General features: G+C 38.7%; 2 protein-coding genes across 2 annotated transcripts; one reads left to right on the forward strand and one right to left on the reverse strand.

Moving 5' to 3' along the window:
* Positions 1–1,082: 1,082 nt before the first annotated feature.
* dclk3 (doublecortin-like kinase 3) lies at positions 1,083–5,999 on the reverse strand (the record flags this gene model as incomplete). The annotated part of the gene is made up of 5 exons (XM_081376559.1): positions 1,083–1,498; positions 2,151–2,318; positions 2,408–2,540; positions 3,593–5,049; positions 5,936–5,999. 5 exons carry the CDS (start codon positions 5,997–5,999, stop codon positions 1,083–1,085), a joined length of 2,238 nt encoding a protein of 745 aa, XP_081232685.1.
* Positions 6,000–8,767: 2,768 nt separating this feature from the next.
* Positions 8,768–15,602, forward strand: fabp3 (fatty acid binding protein 3, muscle and heart). Its single transcript, XM_081376979.1, has 6 exons — positions 8,768–9,211; positions 12,855–12,894; positions 13,100–13,330; positions 14,559–14,731; positions 15,052–15,153; positions 15,326–15,602. Exons 3-6 carry the CDS (start codon positions 13,258–13,260, stop codon positions 15,377–15,379), a joined length of 402 nt encoding a protein of 133 aa, XP_081233105.1. The 5' UTR covers positions 8,768–9,211; positions 12,855–12,894; positions 13,100–13,257; the 3' UTR covers positions 15,380–15,602.
* The last annotated feature ends 44 nt before the right edge of the window (positions 15,603–15,646 follow it).

The following is a 15,646-nucleotide window of genomic DNA, read 5'->3' on the forward strand; positions in this document are numbered from 1 at the left end:
TAAAATAAAACGTCAACCAAACAAAGATTAATAGACACTTTATCATCATAAAAACATTATTTTACTGACCAACTTTAACAGAAAATGCTGAAAAAGACTAAAACAAATATAAAGACATGCTATGAATACTAAATACTTTGAGCTTAATGCTAGCTAGTCTGCCCAACTAACATTTCCACACACATTGGCACTCAAGTAATAGAGGCCGAGCTTGACTGATACTTCTTAAAAAACAAAACTAGTCCTTTCTTATTGAAATGTTTCTTTTTTACAGTTATGCAGTCTCTCTTTTAGACCCAGATCAAGAAGAAAATGTAAAATAATTAGAGGCTCGCACATACAAAAACAACATTAAAATAAAGCCCTTCTTTCTCTAGTCAGTAAATAATCTCATAATAATAATAATAATAATGTGTAATAATGTCCTGGGTCATTTCATTAGTGACCTGTAGGCCCACACAGAATAAAAACTGAATTCGTATTTGTTTGGATTATACAAGATAACTATTTTATAACAAGAGAATTATAGCAAGAAGAGTAACGGTAGAGTAGGCAATTTCTGAGTGGCTAGTAATAGCAAGCTAGCTTTGAAAGCATAAGATTCGGACCGAATGCAATGATTGGATGAACATGTTTTGGTCCTGAGACTTCCACAGAGGATACATCTGTACATGTTTTCATATTGAGACCACTATTATGGATTGCTATCAGGATGTGAAGAGAGTTTCAACAAAAAGTGTTTAGAAAACAGAGTGCCTACCCTTCCTTGAGTGCAGAAATCTGAACATAAGAGCAGATATTACCCGGGCCTGATGGTGATTAGGTCAAAAACGGTGAACTTTCTGTCAGTATCAGTGCTTATATGTGTGTAGGTTGAGAGAGAAAGAAGACACTAAATGTTTTTGCATCACGGTGTTAAATTTTTTCAGTCGTACCGTCCCTCTTTTTCACATTCACAAGGCCTGTGTTTGTCCTGACTCTTTTGGTCTTTTCATATATCATTGGTTTCTTCTAGTCACCCTTACCCTTTAACTAACGCATTACTCAGCAGGATACTCTTGTTTTGAGTCCGTATCTTCTTGCTATGCTGGTTTCTCGGGTACGTGCTGATCCGTGGTATTTTGAATGTTTGTTGTGATGTCTTCTGCATGGGATGAATATTGTTTCTTGCTCATCATGTTTTGAATCTCTTCAATCTCCTGGTTTCTGTCATGTGCATTGATATCTGGTTCATAGTTATTGTTCAGTATGTTCTCGTGAATTTGTGCTGCATGGAATTTCTCGGCCAACATCTCTGGCTTGTGAGAATCTCTCTTATTAATTTCCAGCTGTCTGTTTAGTCTCTGGCTCTCAGCTGTGGCGTGAGTGGCCTTTGCCGCCCCCTTATGGTCTTTTTGTGCTGCTGCATGTTGAAGCCAATCATGCTGTAGGGTTTGACTTGCTGTTAGACGTCTATTCGGGTTGACCTCCAGTAGAGCCCTGACTAGAGCTTTAGCCCCTGGAAAACACACACATCAACACTTGTCATGTGTTTAGATCACAGCATTACAGCAGATCTGAAGAGTTCACAGGAACAAATCTAAATTCTCTCATTCACTCCACCTGAGAATATAGAGTATCTTTGAAGATACGAGTTTGAAACAGCATGAGGTTGAGTAAATTATGACAGCTTTTTCAATTTGGGATGAACTAATTGATTGTCGAGTTCACGCGCGTGATCATAGGTAACTAAACCTATGCGTGTGAACTCGACAATCGATTACTATGGACTTCGACCGAAAACAGGATGTAAACACAGGTATGTGCGCTGGCTGAAATAACATCATTTTTATACATATCTTTCACATCTACTGCAGTCAGATTCACTCGTGTTCACTCTGAAGGAATCACTCACATGACCTGTGCACTTGTAATGACACATCAAGGATGTTAAGAGCCTAAAAGCAAGTGCCCCGTTTAAGTCAACAGGGTGCAAATTTTAAAAAGAGGATAACACGGTGTAGGCAACACCGATTTTTGTCGTCGTTCTCTGTATTGACAACACTCCAAATTTACAAAAAAATGAGCTCAATGTTAAAATTGACCGGAGTTCTCCTTTAAATCTCTTTTTATATTTGTAGGGGGTCAAATGTTGGAGTTCAAGAGCTCACCCTCGGACACGTTATCCCAGTAAGGGGACAGAAAGTGGACTTCTCCCTTCTGGATGAGGCGGAACAGTTCCTCTTGATTGCGATCTGGACTGCGGAACGGAGGGAAGCCACTGAGCAGCACAAACAGTATAACACCCATCGCCCAAACATCCACTCCAACACCGTAACCTAGTCAAATATAGACATACACACGCATCGCTGATCACAGAGCTGTAGCTCAGGTTTTTTGTGTCCAGTTTTTGTGGTTCAGACTTTACCTGTCTCAGCAAGTATCTCTGGAGCAACATATGTAGGTGTGCCACAAACTGTGAACACAGGCTCCGTTACCACCATGGCTAAGCCAAAATCTGCCAACTTCAGATTCAGACTTCCATTGCCATGCCGCTGTACCTAGAATCAGTAAAAAAAAAGATAAAAAAAAAGAGATAATTATGTTCACTGTTTTTAAATGCATGTCCAATACAATACTAAGTGGTTGCAAAGTAGCCATACTGCTACTGAATCTGTTGTAATATGTAGTGTTGGAAATCTGATTCATTCTATTGAATCGGTTCGTTCGGATGTTTTATGTAAATTAACATATTAATAACTATTCTTCCGTTCCCTGTCCTATGTATTTAGTTTTTCACTCATTTAAGTAAATGTTGTTGTATTTAGTAGTAATGTTATAATGTGAAATGAAATAATGCCTAACATTTATAACTAAAACTATTTAAAAAAAAAAAACATTTTCGGTGATTTAAATAAGCTGAAATAAAATAATATATACATTTTAGATCAAAAACTAAAATGAGAAATGTTGCCTTGGCAGCAAACTGAAATTAATACATGATTTTTTTTTAAGTTTAAGTTAAGTGACTAGAATGAAAACAGAAATAAATAAATAAATAAATAAAGTTATGTAGGCTATAGAAATAAAAAGATTATACAAATTACAACAAAACGCGTAACAAAATAACTAAAACGAAATATAGATAACTACAACAATAACTATAAAGATTTTGTTTTAAAAATCATTCTAAATTGAAAGAATAGCGTTGTCCACACCACAACTATAATAATAACGACACAGAGGAACAATGTATTTGGAATCGTTTTCATGAAAACATTGACAGCCAATCAGAATCCATCCTGCTTTAAAGAGCACGCGCATTTAAAGAGACAGGCCACAAAACTGCAGCGTCCACACAAGCGGACAATAACGTCGCGTTGAATGCTCGAGCTCTTTAAAGCAGGGTGGATTCTGATTGGCTGTCAACGTTTTTATCATTAATCAACTGGAAGAAATGTTCTGTAAGTGATTCCAATGATATTGTTTCTCTGTGCTGTTATCTTTATAGTAGACTGCTATTCTTCCTTAGAATGATTTTGATAACTTTATCATTATCGTCCTTGGTGTGAATGGGCCTTAAGGCTGAATTTGAGTAACTCTCATCTCTTACCAGCAGGTTTTCAGGTTTGATGTCTCGATGTGCAATGCTCTTGTTGTGGATGTATTCCAGCGCCTGACTGATATCCGTGATCATGCACGCAGCTCTCGGCTCAGGAAACCTGCCGCTCTGAGTGATGGCGTCGAACAGATCTCCTCCGGTGACCAGCTCCATCAGCAGGTAGACGTGTGTGTCCGTGTGGTGAGAACGAAACAGCTGGATGAGCCGAGGATGTTCCAGACTTCGCAGCAGAGCGATCTCATTCTGGATCATGTGACCGCGTCCCTGCAACTTAGCGTTGTCCACAATCTTCATGGCGAAGGTTTCACCCAGGCCTTTCACACGGCACTCTCTGACCACCGCAAAGTTCCCGTCTCCCACCACACGACCCATGTCGTAGCAGCGCTCGATGTCCTCCAGAGAGAGTTCTGCACCGTCAGGAGGGACGTTACCCTGCAAGTCTTTCTGATCCTGCTTATTAATGTCCCGCTCAGTTATTATCAGAGCGTTTTGAGGAACAGAAGGGCTAGATTTCGTATTGGCAACATGCGGTCTATGCTGTGCTTTTTCCAAAGAAACCAAATTGTTTTGACATGTACTACTTTTATTACTGGGGTTATTCGTCCTGTCCGGTTGAGAACTCCGACTGCTTCTGATTGGAGGAATAGGAGGGACGCATCCTCGACAGCTCCGGCAGAAAACAGCGTCCCTCTTTCGTTCCTCTTTCTTCGGCTCCTTCTCATCTTCTTTCAGCAGGTCGGCTTTCCTCCTCCGCAGTTCTCTTTGCCGTTCTCTCTTCAGCTTTTGCCTTCCGACAGGCTGCAGGTTGTTGACCGGTGGTTGGTTCACCTGATGATCTCGCACCGCAGGTAAGGACACCTCAGGATCGTCATCATGGAAACCACTATCAGCTTTAGTGGCCTTGGGTCTCAGGATACGCTCCCAAACCCTCAGCAGGTGTTCGCAGTGTCCGGGGTTGTCCGGATAGAGCTCATCCAGAGCGGCACTGATATCCTCAAGGGACGGCCGGGTGTTTCCGAAGGCCAGGAAAGCGTGATCGAAGCGGAAGAAGTCAGCCAGGCTTTGGATCTCTCGACCAGAAGGGCTAAAGAGGCGTCGTATTCGAGCGTTGTTCCAGCAGGGGAAGCCCAGCGCCTCGGACACATCCGCCACGAGCTGCTCGAAGGTCTGCACAGCGCGCCGGTTTAACAGCAGCGAGATCTTCCTCACACCGTCCCGTCCACACGCTCGCACCACGCTCACAATCCGCGGGCGCACAGGGCTTGATTCTGCGTGCCTGGCGTGATAACCACTCGCTCTGGAGACTCCTGCCTCCTCCCAATGACACACGGGGCTTTCTGAAGGCCCAAAGTCTGTCAGGGGCCTTCGGGGTCTGGATCTGTGCAGGTAAGAGGGAAGAGGTTGCCGAGGGGCAACATTTGGGCATTTTGGCAGTTTAATCCTTTGATCTGGAACACAAACATGTCTTGTTAGGATACAATTTGCTAGTTTGTTAGTAGAGCAACTCGTCCAAAGATCTGCTTTGTTCATCAAAAATGTAGCACATTTAAAATTGCTTGATCAGATTTTGGAGGAGGGAAAAAAAAAGCTTATACAGGCGAATTAAAGAGGAAGTGTGCAACATTAATAATTGAGAGCTGGTGTGTATTGAGGAGCAATGCCGAGACATGCAGATTCTCAAATTGCACCGCATGCTCCAGGGGTAACGGAAAAGGATCAAATCTGATCATGTCGGATCACTTTACTCAGCTTGCGCAGCTTGTTTTCTTTCTTTCTTTCTTTCTTTCTTTCTTTCTTTCTTTCTTTCTTTCTTTCTTTCTTTCTTTCTTTCTTTCTTTCTTTCTTTCTTTCTTTCCATGCATGCACTAAACACATGTCTGATGTCTTTAAGTGGAAGGATGCAGGAGACATTAAGAAATTGAACACCAAAAACACTCAAAGACGCCTTTTCCCTTTTAAGTCACTAAGAAAGATCTTTTGAAAGGACTGTTACCAAAGAAAAGCCACTGTGAAACTAATTAACTATATGCATGAATAATCCTAAAGCTATTTTTTTTATTATGTTTAAATTTAATTAATTTCTTTCATGCTTGGAAAAATATGCATTTATTAATAACATATTAGAATATTACATCAATAATGCTATTTATCTAAGTATTAATAATTATATCATATTATTTAGTTTGTTTAGTCATAAGAATCATAGCGACATGGCCTAATAGGATACTCGTTATGGAGATTCTGCAAATGTGCACTGGTTAATGACCTATAGTTAAACTTTTAGTCATTGTCCTATTCTCTTAATGTATTTATTAATGAATCATTTGAACTCGCCTGTCAGTCCCCATCTGGGTCTCGGTGGCTCTCGCCCCGGTCGCTGGTTCCACACCGGTGTCATTCTGTTCCACTGCTCGCGGTATCATCAGTGTTTATGCAGATATAACCCCGTGAGTCTGATTCACTGCTCATACTGTCCCAGAGATGTCCGGCGGTGTTACAAGATGGTAAAAAAGTCTGTAACCATGATGAAATCAACGCGCACCTAAACAAGCTTCTCAGTGTCCTTGAGGAATCGCGAAAGTTTAAAACAGTGCTGAATTTAAAGCACAGTGAATAGGACAGTGCGCACACGGCCAGTGTTCAGTCAGACATGAGGTAACATGGGGATATCGAGGACGCATCTTTTGGAAAAGCTACGAGCGCGTTACCGGATACTCCGCATCCTGAAGCGCGTCTCCCCGGTAACACAGAGAACTGAAACACACACACACACACACACGCACATTGTGTTTTGATGTTTAATGGGGACTCTCCAAAGACATAATGATTTTTATACTGTAGGCTACAAACTGTATATTCTCTCCCCTTACACTAACCCGACCCATCACACAACTTTTTCTATTAAAAAAATATCACTTAGAATGATTTATAAGCCTTTTTTTTAATGGGGGCCAAAAAATGTCCCCCAAAAAGACCAGGATTTCAGATATTGACACACACACACACACACACACACACACACACACACACACACACACACACACACACACACACACACAGAGAGGTCTGTTTGACTATTGAGGAGGCCACTTCATACACTTCCACAGTTTTCATATAGCCAATAGAAATAATGAAGAAAAACATGTGGCCAATTTATGAGCCCCCTTCCCCCCTCCCCTATTTCAATAAGGACTCCTAAAATATCCCCAAAAGTTGGGTTTCACTTTATTATTGGGGGCATTTGACTCTCAGAAGAATAGCAAAACTTGTAGCAAAACACTCACACAGTGATTATTAAAAAATAGTCATTAAAATGTATTTAAAACTCTGCATTTTTAATCAAAGAAAATGTATTTAGTATTCTGGTATAAAATGCATATTTACCAAATTATAGTTTTAATATATTTCCGTTTTATTGGCGCACCTTTTAATTTGTTGTTTTTGTGGCAGAAGGAATGAGATTGAGATATAAAAGAGTAGTGATGTCTAGTGAATATGATGTTGAGCATCTGTTTGTAAATATTTCAGTCCTCGCCATTATTGGTGAATTTGGTACAGATGCATTGAAAGAAATTCTCTGCCTTATTATTTCACACCCACTCACCCCTTTATTCGTTGCCTTCTTTACCGTGGTTTAAGATAACTTCCCGAGACTTTTCACTTTGTCTCCGCAGGTCTCCCAGTATGGCTGTATTACCATGGTTACTGTTAACACAGCAGTCCTGCTTTGTGTCTATGTTTGCATTAGGATGGCTTTGCTGGCCTTTGCTGTGTGTGTGTGTGTGTGTGTGCAGCTGAAGATGGGTGTGTAAATGTGTCCATTAGAGGGCAGTGTAGTGGGGAGCTTTGGGTGATAGGCAGTCTCGGTTTAATAGGTTTTCCTACACATATGCCTAACTCAGTGACAAAACAAGCACAAGAAGCCGTGGTTTACTTTACAGTGAATTTAGAACAGTTAAGAGGCGTGTACGGCACTTGACTCATTAAAAGTAACACTTACTATTCTGTTCTGTATATTTTTTATTTAAAAAGAAAGAAAAAATGCTATGTTTATGTGTAAAAATGGCTGTGCTGTGCTGTGCTTTATCTGTATTGGCTAGACTAGTCTTTGGCTGTTGCCAGAGGCAGCCTTTGCAATTCGAGGCACTGTCTCGTCTCATCATCTGCAGAGACACTGCCACTCAGAACACACACATAATGAAGGACGTAAAGACATCATAGTGGATGGTGAAGATATTTCACTGGAACTTGGTCTTCATCTCATGTTCAATGTCAATTGTTATTTATTAATGTATTCAGCTAACAACTGTTATTAGAGCTCTGTCATTTTTGCTACAATCTGCCATGTCAATAAAAAAATAAAAGTACATGAACAAGAACATGCTGTTTTTTTAAAATGTAAAATCCAAATAGAGGCAAACCATGCAGGCATATATGGGCTAAAAAACAACAACAATATTAATAAATAATTTATAAAAAATAATATTCAAATTAATAATATGAAGATAATATACTAATAGCCTAGTAATGAAAATAAATATTGCTGAAATGGTTATTTATAACACCATTAAGGTTCTATATAGCACTTTCAAAGTGTGGTTCATGGTATAGGGAACCTTATAAAAAGGGTTATTTTTAGCACCAAAAAGATTTCTGCTATTGTTACAAGCCGGAGAACCCTAATTTGGTACTGTTTAGAACTATTTTTCTTAAGAGTGTAGTTCTAGACTAAATGTGAGCATGTATTTACTAATCTCACTTGCACAAAAAAGATTCAGTATTCCAAAAAAAAAAAAAAAAGCATTTATTCTCACTTTATTGACTAATGTACATGTTGCTGACCTTCGATGATTCAGTGAAACCATAAGCAAAAATGCCTTTTAAGCTTTCTTATTCTTCTGCGATCCAGAAGGGCAGCACAGCGAGGTTTGCTTGAGCTGCACTCTCAACTCTACAGGTGTGAATTTGCATTTCCTTCAGCCTTATTTCAATTTTAGTGTGAAAGGTCCTTTACATTGACAATATATCTTTTTCGTTATAAAAAAAAAACTAAAAAACAAGCCCAGCCCTGCGGGTGAGAAAAAGTAACGCAAAAGTAACGCATTACTTTCCTTAAAAAAGTAACTATGTAACAGGTTTATGTACAACGGCTCTGGAACGCGCCTCAACCAAAGAACCAATCAGAATCAAGGACCATCCTTTTATAAAATGTATTTAATTTGCTATGCTGATCATAGTCACATAGGCCTACTTGTGCCTTACAATTGAATTTACATTATGAATTTTAATATTTGGATGGACAATGATGAAACATTTAACATAACGTTACATAAATAGATTAAATTTACGTTACCTTCAGAAAAAAATTGTAGCCTACAAAAGTCGTCACTCGGGCAGTATCATTCTACTAATATGTACCATTTTAGGTAATAATATGTACACTTCAGGTACTAAGATGCAACTTTTTAAAGCTAATCAAGGTACAAAGAAGATCTATTTTTTAAAGGTCAAGTTACCGCCCGAGACCATTTTTGTTTTTTCGTTCGCGTGACGGGGAAACCAAGGACCATATCAACAATACACCGATTTCCACTCAGTATCGGACAATGAGTAAGTACTATCTTTTTTATCACTTACATTATAGATTCACACTTCATAAATACATAAACGTCTATTATGTCTAACGATATTAGACGTTAGCTTGTGCTGAGCGCTAAACGACATTTGTGATGCACGTGACGATCCTCAACTCGACAGATCTTCTAAAACGTGGACCAGAATCATCGACTGAGGCGCACGTTGTATTTTGCCTAACGCTTGTTTTTATTTTTCTTAGTTATTAACAATTAGCAGACCCCCATGTTAAAGACATGACTCAATGCAAAATATTATTTTGATTGTTGATGATTACATGAATGTTGCTGACCAGAATTGTTGGTACTTATGGCAGAATTTGTATTTGTGACCTGTGTTTGAGACTTGGACTTTGATTTCATGACCTGAGTTAAAGGGGTTGGCTCTCTCTCTCTCTCTCTCTCTCTCTCTCTCTCTCTCTCTCTCTCTCTCTCTCTCTCTCTCTCTCTCTCTCTCTCTCTCTCTCTCTCTCTCTCTCCACCACCTGTTCGTGTCAAACGTCAAACACATGAACTCTGCATGCATACCATGTTTAGTCACACATTTGTGTTGGGTTAGACACATGGCAGTCAACTGTGTGTGAGTGTGTGTTCAAATACCAAATACCTAGATATTATAAATCATTCCAGAAGAGGGGTGTTACAACACATAAGGTTCTATCAACAATCCCTTTGAACTGAACTGTATTTCACAACATGTGGTTTGCATGTATAATACAAGCTTCCAGCGTCAATGTGAGAAACAGTGAGAGCAGGAACAGAGTACTTATAACTTACTTTACTTTTAGTCATTTAGCAGACTGTCAGTGAAGTACAAATTGTCTTCGCTTTTTCAACTGGAATACGTATTTAACCTATTTAAAGGGATAGTTCACCCAAAAATGAAAATTCTGTCATTTACTCACCCTCAAGATGTTCCAGACCTGCATGAGTTTCTTTCTTCTGTTGAACACAAATGAAGATATTTTGAAGAATGTTGGTAACTTAACAGTTGTTGGATCCCATTGACTTCCATTGAATGGGGTAAAAACATCAACTGTTTGGTTACCGACATTCTTCAACATATCTTATTTTGTGTAAGACTTAACATTTTTGGATGAACTATGCCTTAACCACCAAAATACTACAATATGAAAACTGTAATTAATTTCAGTGATGCATTTAGATCACGATAATATTACTCTAATACTATTAGGTATTTTATATGGAATTTAAACTATAAATTACCAAATTTCTTTTTGCAGATTCACTTTTTTTTTTGGAGCATACAATTCTGGTGGATATTTATAACACACACCATCTGAATGCTATCACCGTGACAGGACACACCTGCAATAGCTACAATTTATGGGAGATTTATCTTGCAGTTATAATACAATTCGGCTGTAATTGTTCATAGTCAGTTGATAATAATGAGTAGATTAGTAAGGGAACTGTATGATAGCTGTAAGATAATGAAATATAAATATTTGGGAGAGGTGAAAGAGAAGGGTGTGTGTCTGTGTGTATTTGTGCATGCTCAAACAGATGCAAGTTAGAATGTTTGTCCATATCACGTCATGTTCCCACCGGGGGAATGATGAGGACAAACGAATCCAAGAACATTTACTCAAAGCAATCCTTTAAAGAAATGAACTGGGTTCTGTAGATTGTACAGGTAGTTGTTGTTAAAATAGCTATTTTATTATTAGGTATGTACTTTATTTTGAATTACCTTTTATTTTTTTTATTTTTCAATTTTTGAAACTTCAAAAAGAAGTTATTATTCATTTTGTTACACTCCTAAAAATAAAGGGTCCAATTTTTTTTTTTTTTTGCAGTGATGCCATAGAAAAACCTTTTGTTTTAATTCTCTAAAGAACCTTTCAATAAACCTTTCTTTAAAATAACAATTTTTCTTAGTGTGAAGAACATTTTAATAATCTTTAATAATCCACTGTAAAGAAACTTTTGTGCAATGAAAAGGTTCCATGAATGTTAAAGATTCTTAATGGAATCATAGATTCAAGAACCTTTATTTTGAAGAGTTTAATCTTTCATTTATTTAGCTTTATTATATTTCTTTAAGTTTATGCACTTGTAGCACTTCATGTGCTAAATTTAATTTGTTTAGTTGCAAAGGCAACATTATATATTTTTTTAAATCTAACATTTATATTGCATTTCAGTTTTGTTTCAGTTACCTAAAAACTTCTCACTGTAGATTTAATAAGTTTTATTTGAGTTTTGTCAAAAGGTGTAAAGGAGCCCCTAAAGGGAGAAAATATTGGATGGGAGAAAAAGCAATACTTTTGCATTTTCTCTCAAAAAAATGTGTGTGTTTGATTCCACTGAGAAACTTTGCATTCACTTTTCCATGCGAACACAGAGTTTCTCAGTAGAATGCAAATCACCATGTCCCTTTAGGGGCTCCGTAGGGTGTAGACTCTCAAATTCATGAATTTAGCATTTCTTGGTGTTTTTTTACAGATCTGTTCCTGGCTTTTTCTTAAAAGCTGTTGTTAGTCAGAAGAATCTGTGTGCACCAGATGTCTGACGTTCATGAACAGCTGCTCATGTTACAAACTCTAAAAAATTCAAGAGTTCAGCATTAACCCTAGACCTTATTGCGTGCAAATCCTGGCATTCAGACCCTTCATGCTGTTGCACACACACATGCTCAAACAATCGTCTGTTCTTGCAATGCAAACACTTGTAAACTCAGTCTTGCGGCTCAGAGGATGGGCCGGGGGAATGCTTAGTGACACCGGTGCAACGATTCGGTGATTATTGTTCAAACAGCATCTGATACGACTCGATCTTCACTGCCTCTTACTGAGCAGAACGGCCAAACACAGTCAGTCAAAGAGTGTAGAGGCTGGGAGAGCGAGTCCTCTGACATAAGGTCATGTCCTCAGAGGCTTGTAAAAGAGAGAGAGAGAGAGAGAGAGAGAGAGAGAATATGGCCTGACTCTGCATGGTCCCAATATCAATCACTCCTCCCCCCCTCCTCGCTGTGCTCTCTCGCCCTTTCTCTCTCTCTCCAGGCAAATGAATGAATGTCTTTGCATTAGATTATACTTGTGATGTTTCTCATTTATAAGTTGCTTTGGATGAAAGCATCTGCTAAATGAATGAATCATAAATGTAACTGACAAACCAAACCACATTTTTCAATCAACATGTTTCTCAAAAAGTCATTAATTTGGTTTTAAACTACAAAGCAATTTCAAAATTAAAGGCAATACATCCACTAAAATTAGACCACTTGGTTAAGAGTCATTGCAGAAACTGGTTTGACTTTCAAATGCAATGAAATTCATAAATGTTTAAGTAGGGTATGATGCACAATCATAACAGGTATTGAATGACATTAGAGATTAACAATATGGGTCAGTTTTGGATATTTAATTATTAATGCTCTTTTCCTCTATTTTTACATTTAGATCACCTGTGCCGTCACTTAAAGTTAATCTTTAAAACACTCACAATTTCATTTAAATGTTATCTTTAGCACATCTCAGAATGAATATCCATTTTAAATGTGTGCATCAGAATGTTGTGATCAAACAGTTGGAAGAAAAATACTATGGTGCCGTCAGATTACTAACTCTCTTTAAAATATCTTCTTTTGTGTTCAGCAGAAGAAAGAAACTCATTCAGGTTTGGAACAACATGAGGGTGAGTAAACGATGAGAAAATGTTCATTTAGGGGTGAACTATCCCTTTAATTTTGCACAGTTCCTCAACCTCCTTGTCTTTCTTTATTCTATTGTTCTTAACGGATTGTCCTACAATTCCCATCTCCCCATCTCCCTGCCCCCCCCGCCTGTCACTCATCTCTCCTCTTCTCTCCGGCTTTGCTCCTCCCTCTTTCACCCCCCAGGCTTGTAGTGATGACATCACAAACAGCAGTTATAAATCGGCCAGTAAGATCGCAGAAGCTCATTGGTGCTGTCTTGCCCTCCTCTCTCACCCACGCCGTGTTTCTTTCTTCCTCACTCTCTCATTCTTCTGCTCTTGTTCTCTCGCTCAGCTCTAAACATGGCAGACGTCTTTGTTGGCACATGGAACTTAAAGGAGAGCAAGAATTTCGATGACTACATGAAAGCCCTCGGTGAGTAGTGTGTGTGTGCTTCACAGCTAGATGTAGGGTGTGTGCCTTTTGATGCAAGTGAGCACATGTAGTTTGGGTGTGTGTTTCTGATTCTTTCAGAGTGGGAAAGGGGATCATTCACTGTGCAAGGTGCATGTGTGCTGGTGTGTGTGTGTGAGAGCATGGGTGTGTTTAAGATGGTGCAGGGAAGGTCTCTCTCGAAGAGCCTCTCTTAGACACACACACATACACACGTGCTCTCACACACAACCACATCCATGCCACATTCATGACTATACAGAGCAACTGCTGTTGTCTTGTGTAAAATACAATGAGCCCTTTATTTCGCCATTGAACCTTAATATTTTGTTACACGAAACATATGGAAATATCTGTCTTTAGATGCTTGTAAGCCATTTTTTTTGCCAGTTGCATAGGATTTTGTATTTTATAAAGTAGTGTTGAGTGAGTTGTGGCTGAAAAGATGAAGATGGGGTGTGTGAATCAATCAGTGTGCATTTGTATGAAAAGAATAGAGGGAAGGAGGGAGGAAAGTGTGGGTGAGACAAAGTGGGTGATTTTTTTTTTGTTTTTCTTCTTCTTTTTTTCTTCTTACTCCCTTCTGACTAACTGGTTTCAAATTCACTACTCTTGAGTGAACTGCAATAAACCCTGATTTCCTGCCCTTTATCTGTGGTTAGAGAAGAACACGTCTGCGTTCAGTCATACTCCCTCGCACTATTTGCTGAACAAATCAATAGTAATTGCTGCATTCTCCCAAAAGCGTATGTTTGCTGATGATTTGACCATTTTGACCGTTCCAGAGTTTGGTTATTTGCAGAGATGTGTTCAATTGTGACTAACCACTGAATATTAATGCAATCTTTGTTTAATTATTAATATACTGGCCTTAAGCTACTGTATGCAGATGCTCTTTCCTTATTAGCATTTTTGTCAATAAATTGTGGCTTTTTTAGACATATCTTTAATAGATATATTTAAAATATAGGACTTTATTTAAGGATTTTATTCTAACTTTTAGTTTTTAGCTTCTTTAGAGTACATGACCCTTTTTAAAAATATATTTAAGAGCTTTAATTTAACCCTTTAGTATTTGTTGTACATTACATAGATGCATTACAATCTTTAAAAGTATCTTTGCTTCTTGAGGTTGTCCATGTGAATTCCTCTGCATGTGCATTGTTGAAACGGCTTCATTCTTGTTCCTGAAAGTGTGTTTGTTTATCAGGTGTGGGCTTTGCCACGCGTCAGGTTGGCAGTATGACCAAACCCACAACCATCATTTCCAAGGAGGGCGACGTCTTCACACTGAAGACCGTCAGCACTTTCAAAAGCACAGAAATCAACTTCAAACTAGGAGAGGAATTCGACGAGACTACTGCCGATGACCGTTCTGTCAAGGTGATAAAATCTCACACATTAGTCTCACTTACAACAGTCCTGTGCTTTGAAACTTGCCAAAGGCAAGGATAATTTCACGACTGACACGTTATGAATTGGGCAGTTAAGATAGTCTTGGATGACACAATAGGGTCTTGTTGATGGCAAACAAGAGCCTCTTAGAAGCCCCAATGAGAAATTGACCCGTCCCGTGACATTCATCGGGTCAATCATTAATGTAGGCTTAGAAACGCTAGTCATCGTTGCTCCCGGGCAGCAAGAGGAAAAAATGAGATCGTTTTCAATGCTAATCTTATTCCCTTTACTCTGTTTTTCTCCAGTCCTTGATAACTTTAGATGGAGGCAAATTGGTTCATGTTCAGAAATGGGACGGCAAAGAGACGACCCTGGTCAGAGAAGTCAGCGACAACAGTCTCACTCTGGTCAGTATTGTGTGTGTTTACAGTAAGTGCCTTTTTGGCTGAGAACATGATTATAAGAACAGTCAGCAAAAGCTGAACCGGTTCTGCTGGCTATTTAGTGATTACTTTTGTCAGTATTTATGACTGCATGAATAATTATATCAACAGACCAACCTCTTTCTTTTATTAACAGACACTGACACTTGGCGACGTTGTTTCCACACGACACTATATAAAGGCGGAATAAAGAGAAACTTCATTCGCAACCCATTCTCATCAACGGTCATGTACATTTCCAGTGTTTTTCCTGTAGTGTTAATGTTTCTCATTTGCACCGTTCCTCAAACACTGAACTTCATACCTCCAGATGTCTGTATATGATATCTTATTCTGGATACTTGTTATGCCTCTGCAGTCAGTGTTCTGTCATATGACTTTGGATTACTAATAAATATGACATTTGCTCCAAATTCACCTTGTGCTTTTTATTGTGTCAACATTTCTAAAAAAACGC

Source organism: Scardinius erythrophthalmus (assembly GCF_964197995.2).
Source record: "Scardinius erythrophthalmus genome assembly, chromosome: 10".
Classification (NCBI taxonomy): domain Eukaryota; kingdom Metazoa; phylum Chordata; class Actinopteri; order Cypriniformes; family Leuciscidae; genus Scardinius; species Scardinius erythrophthalmus.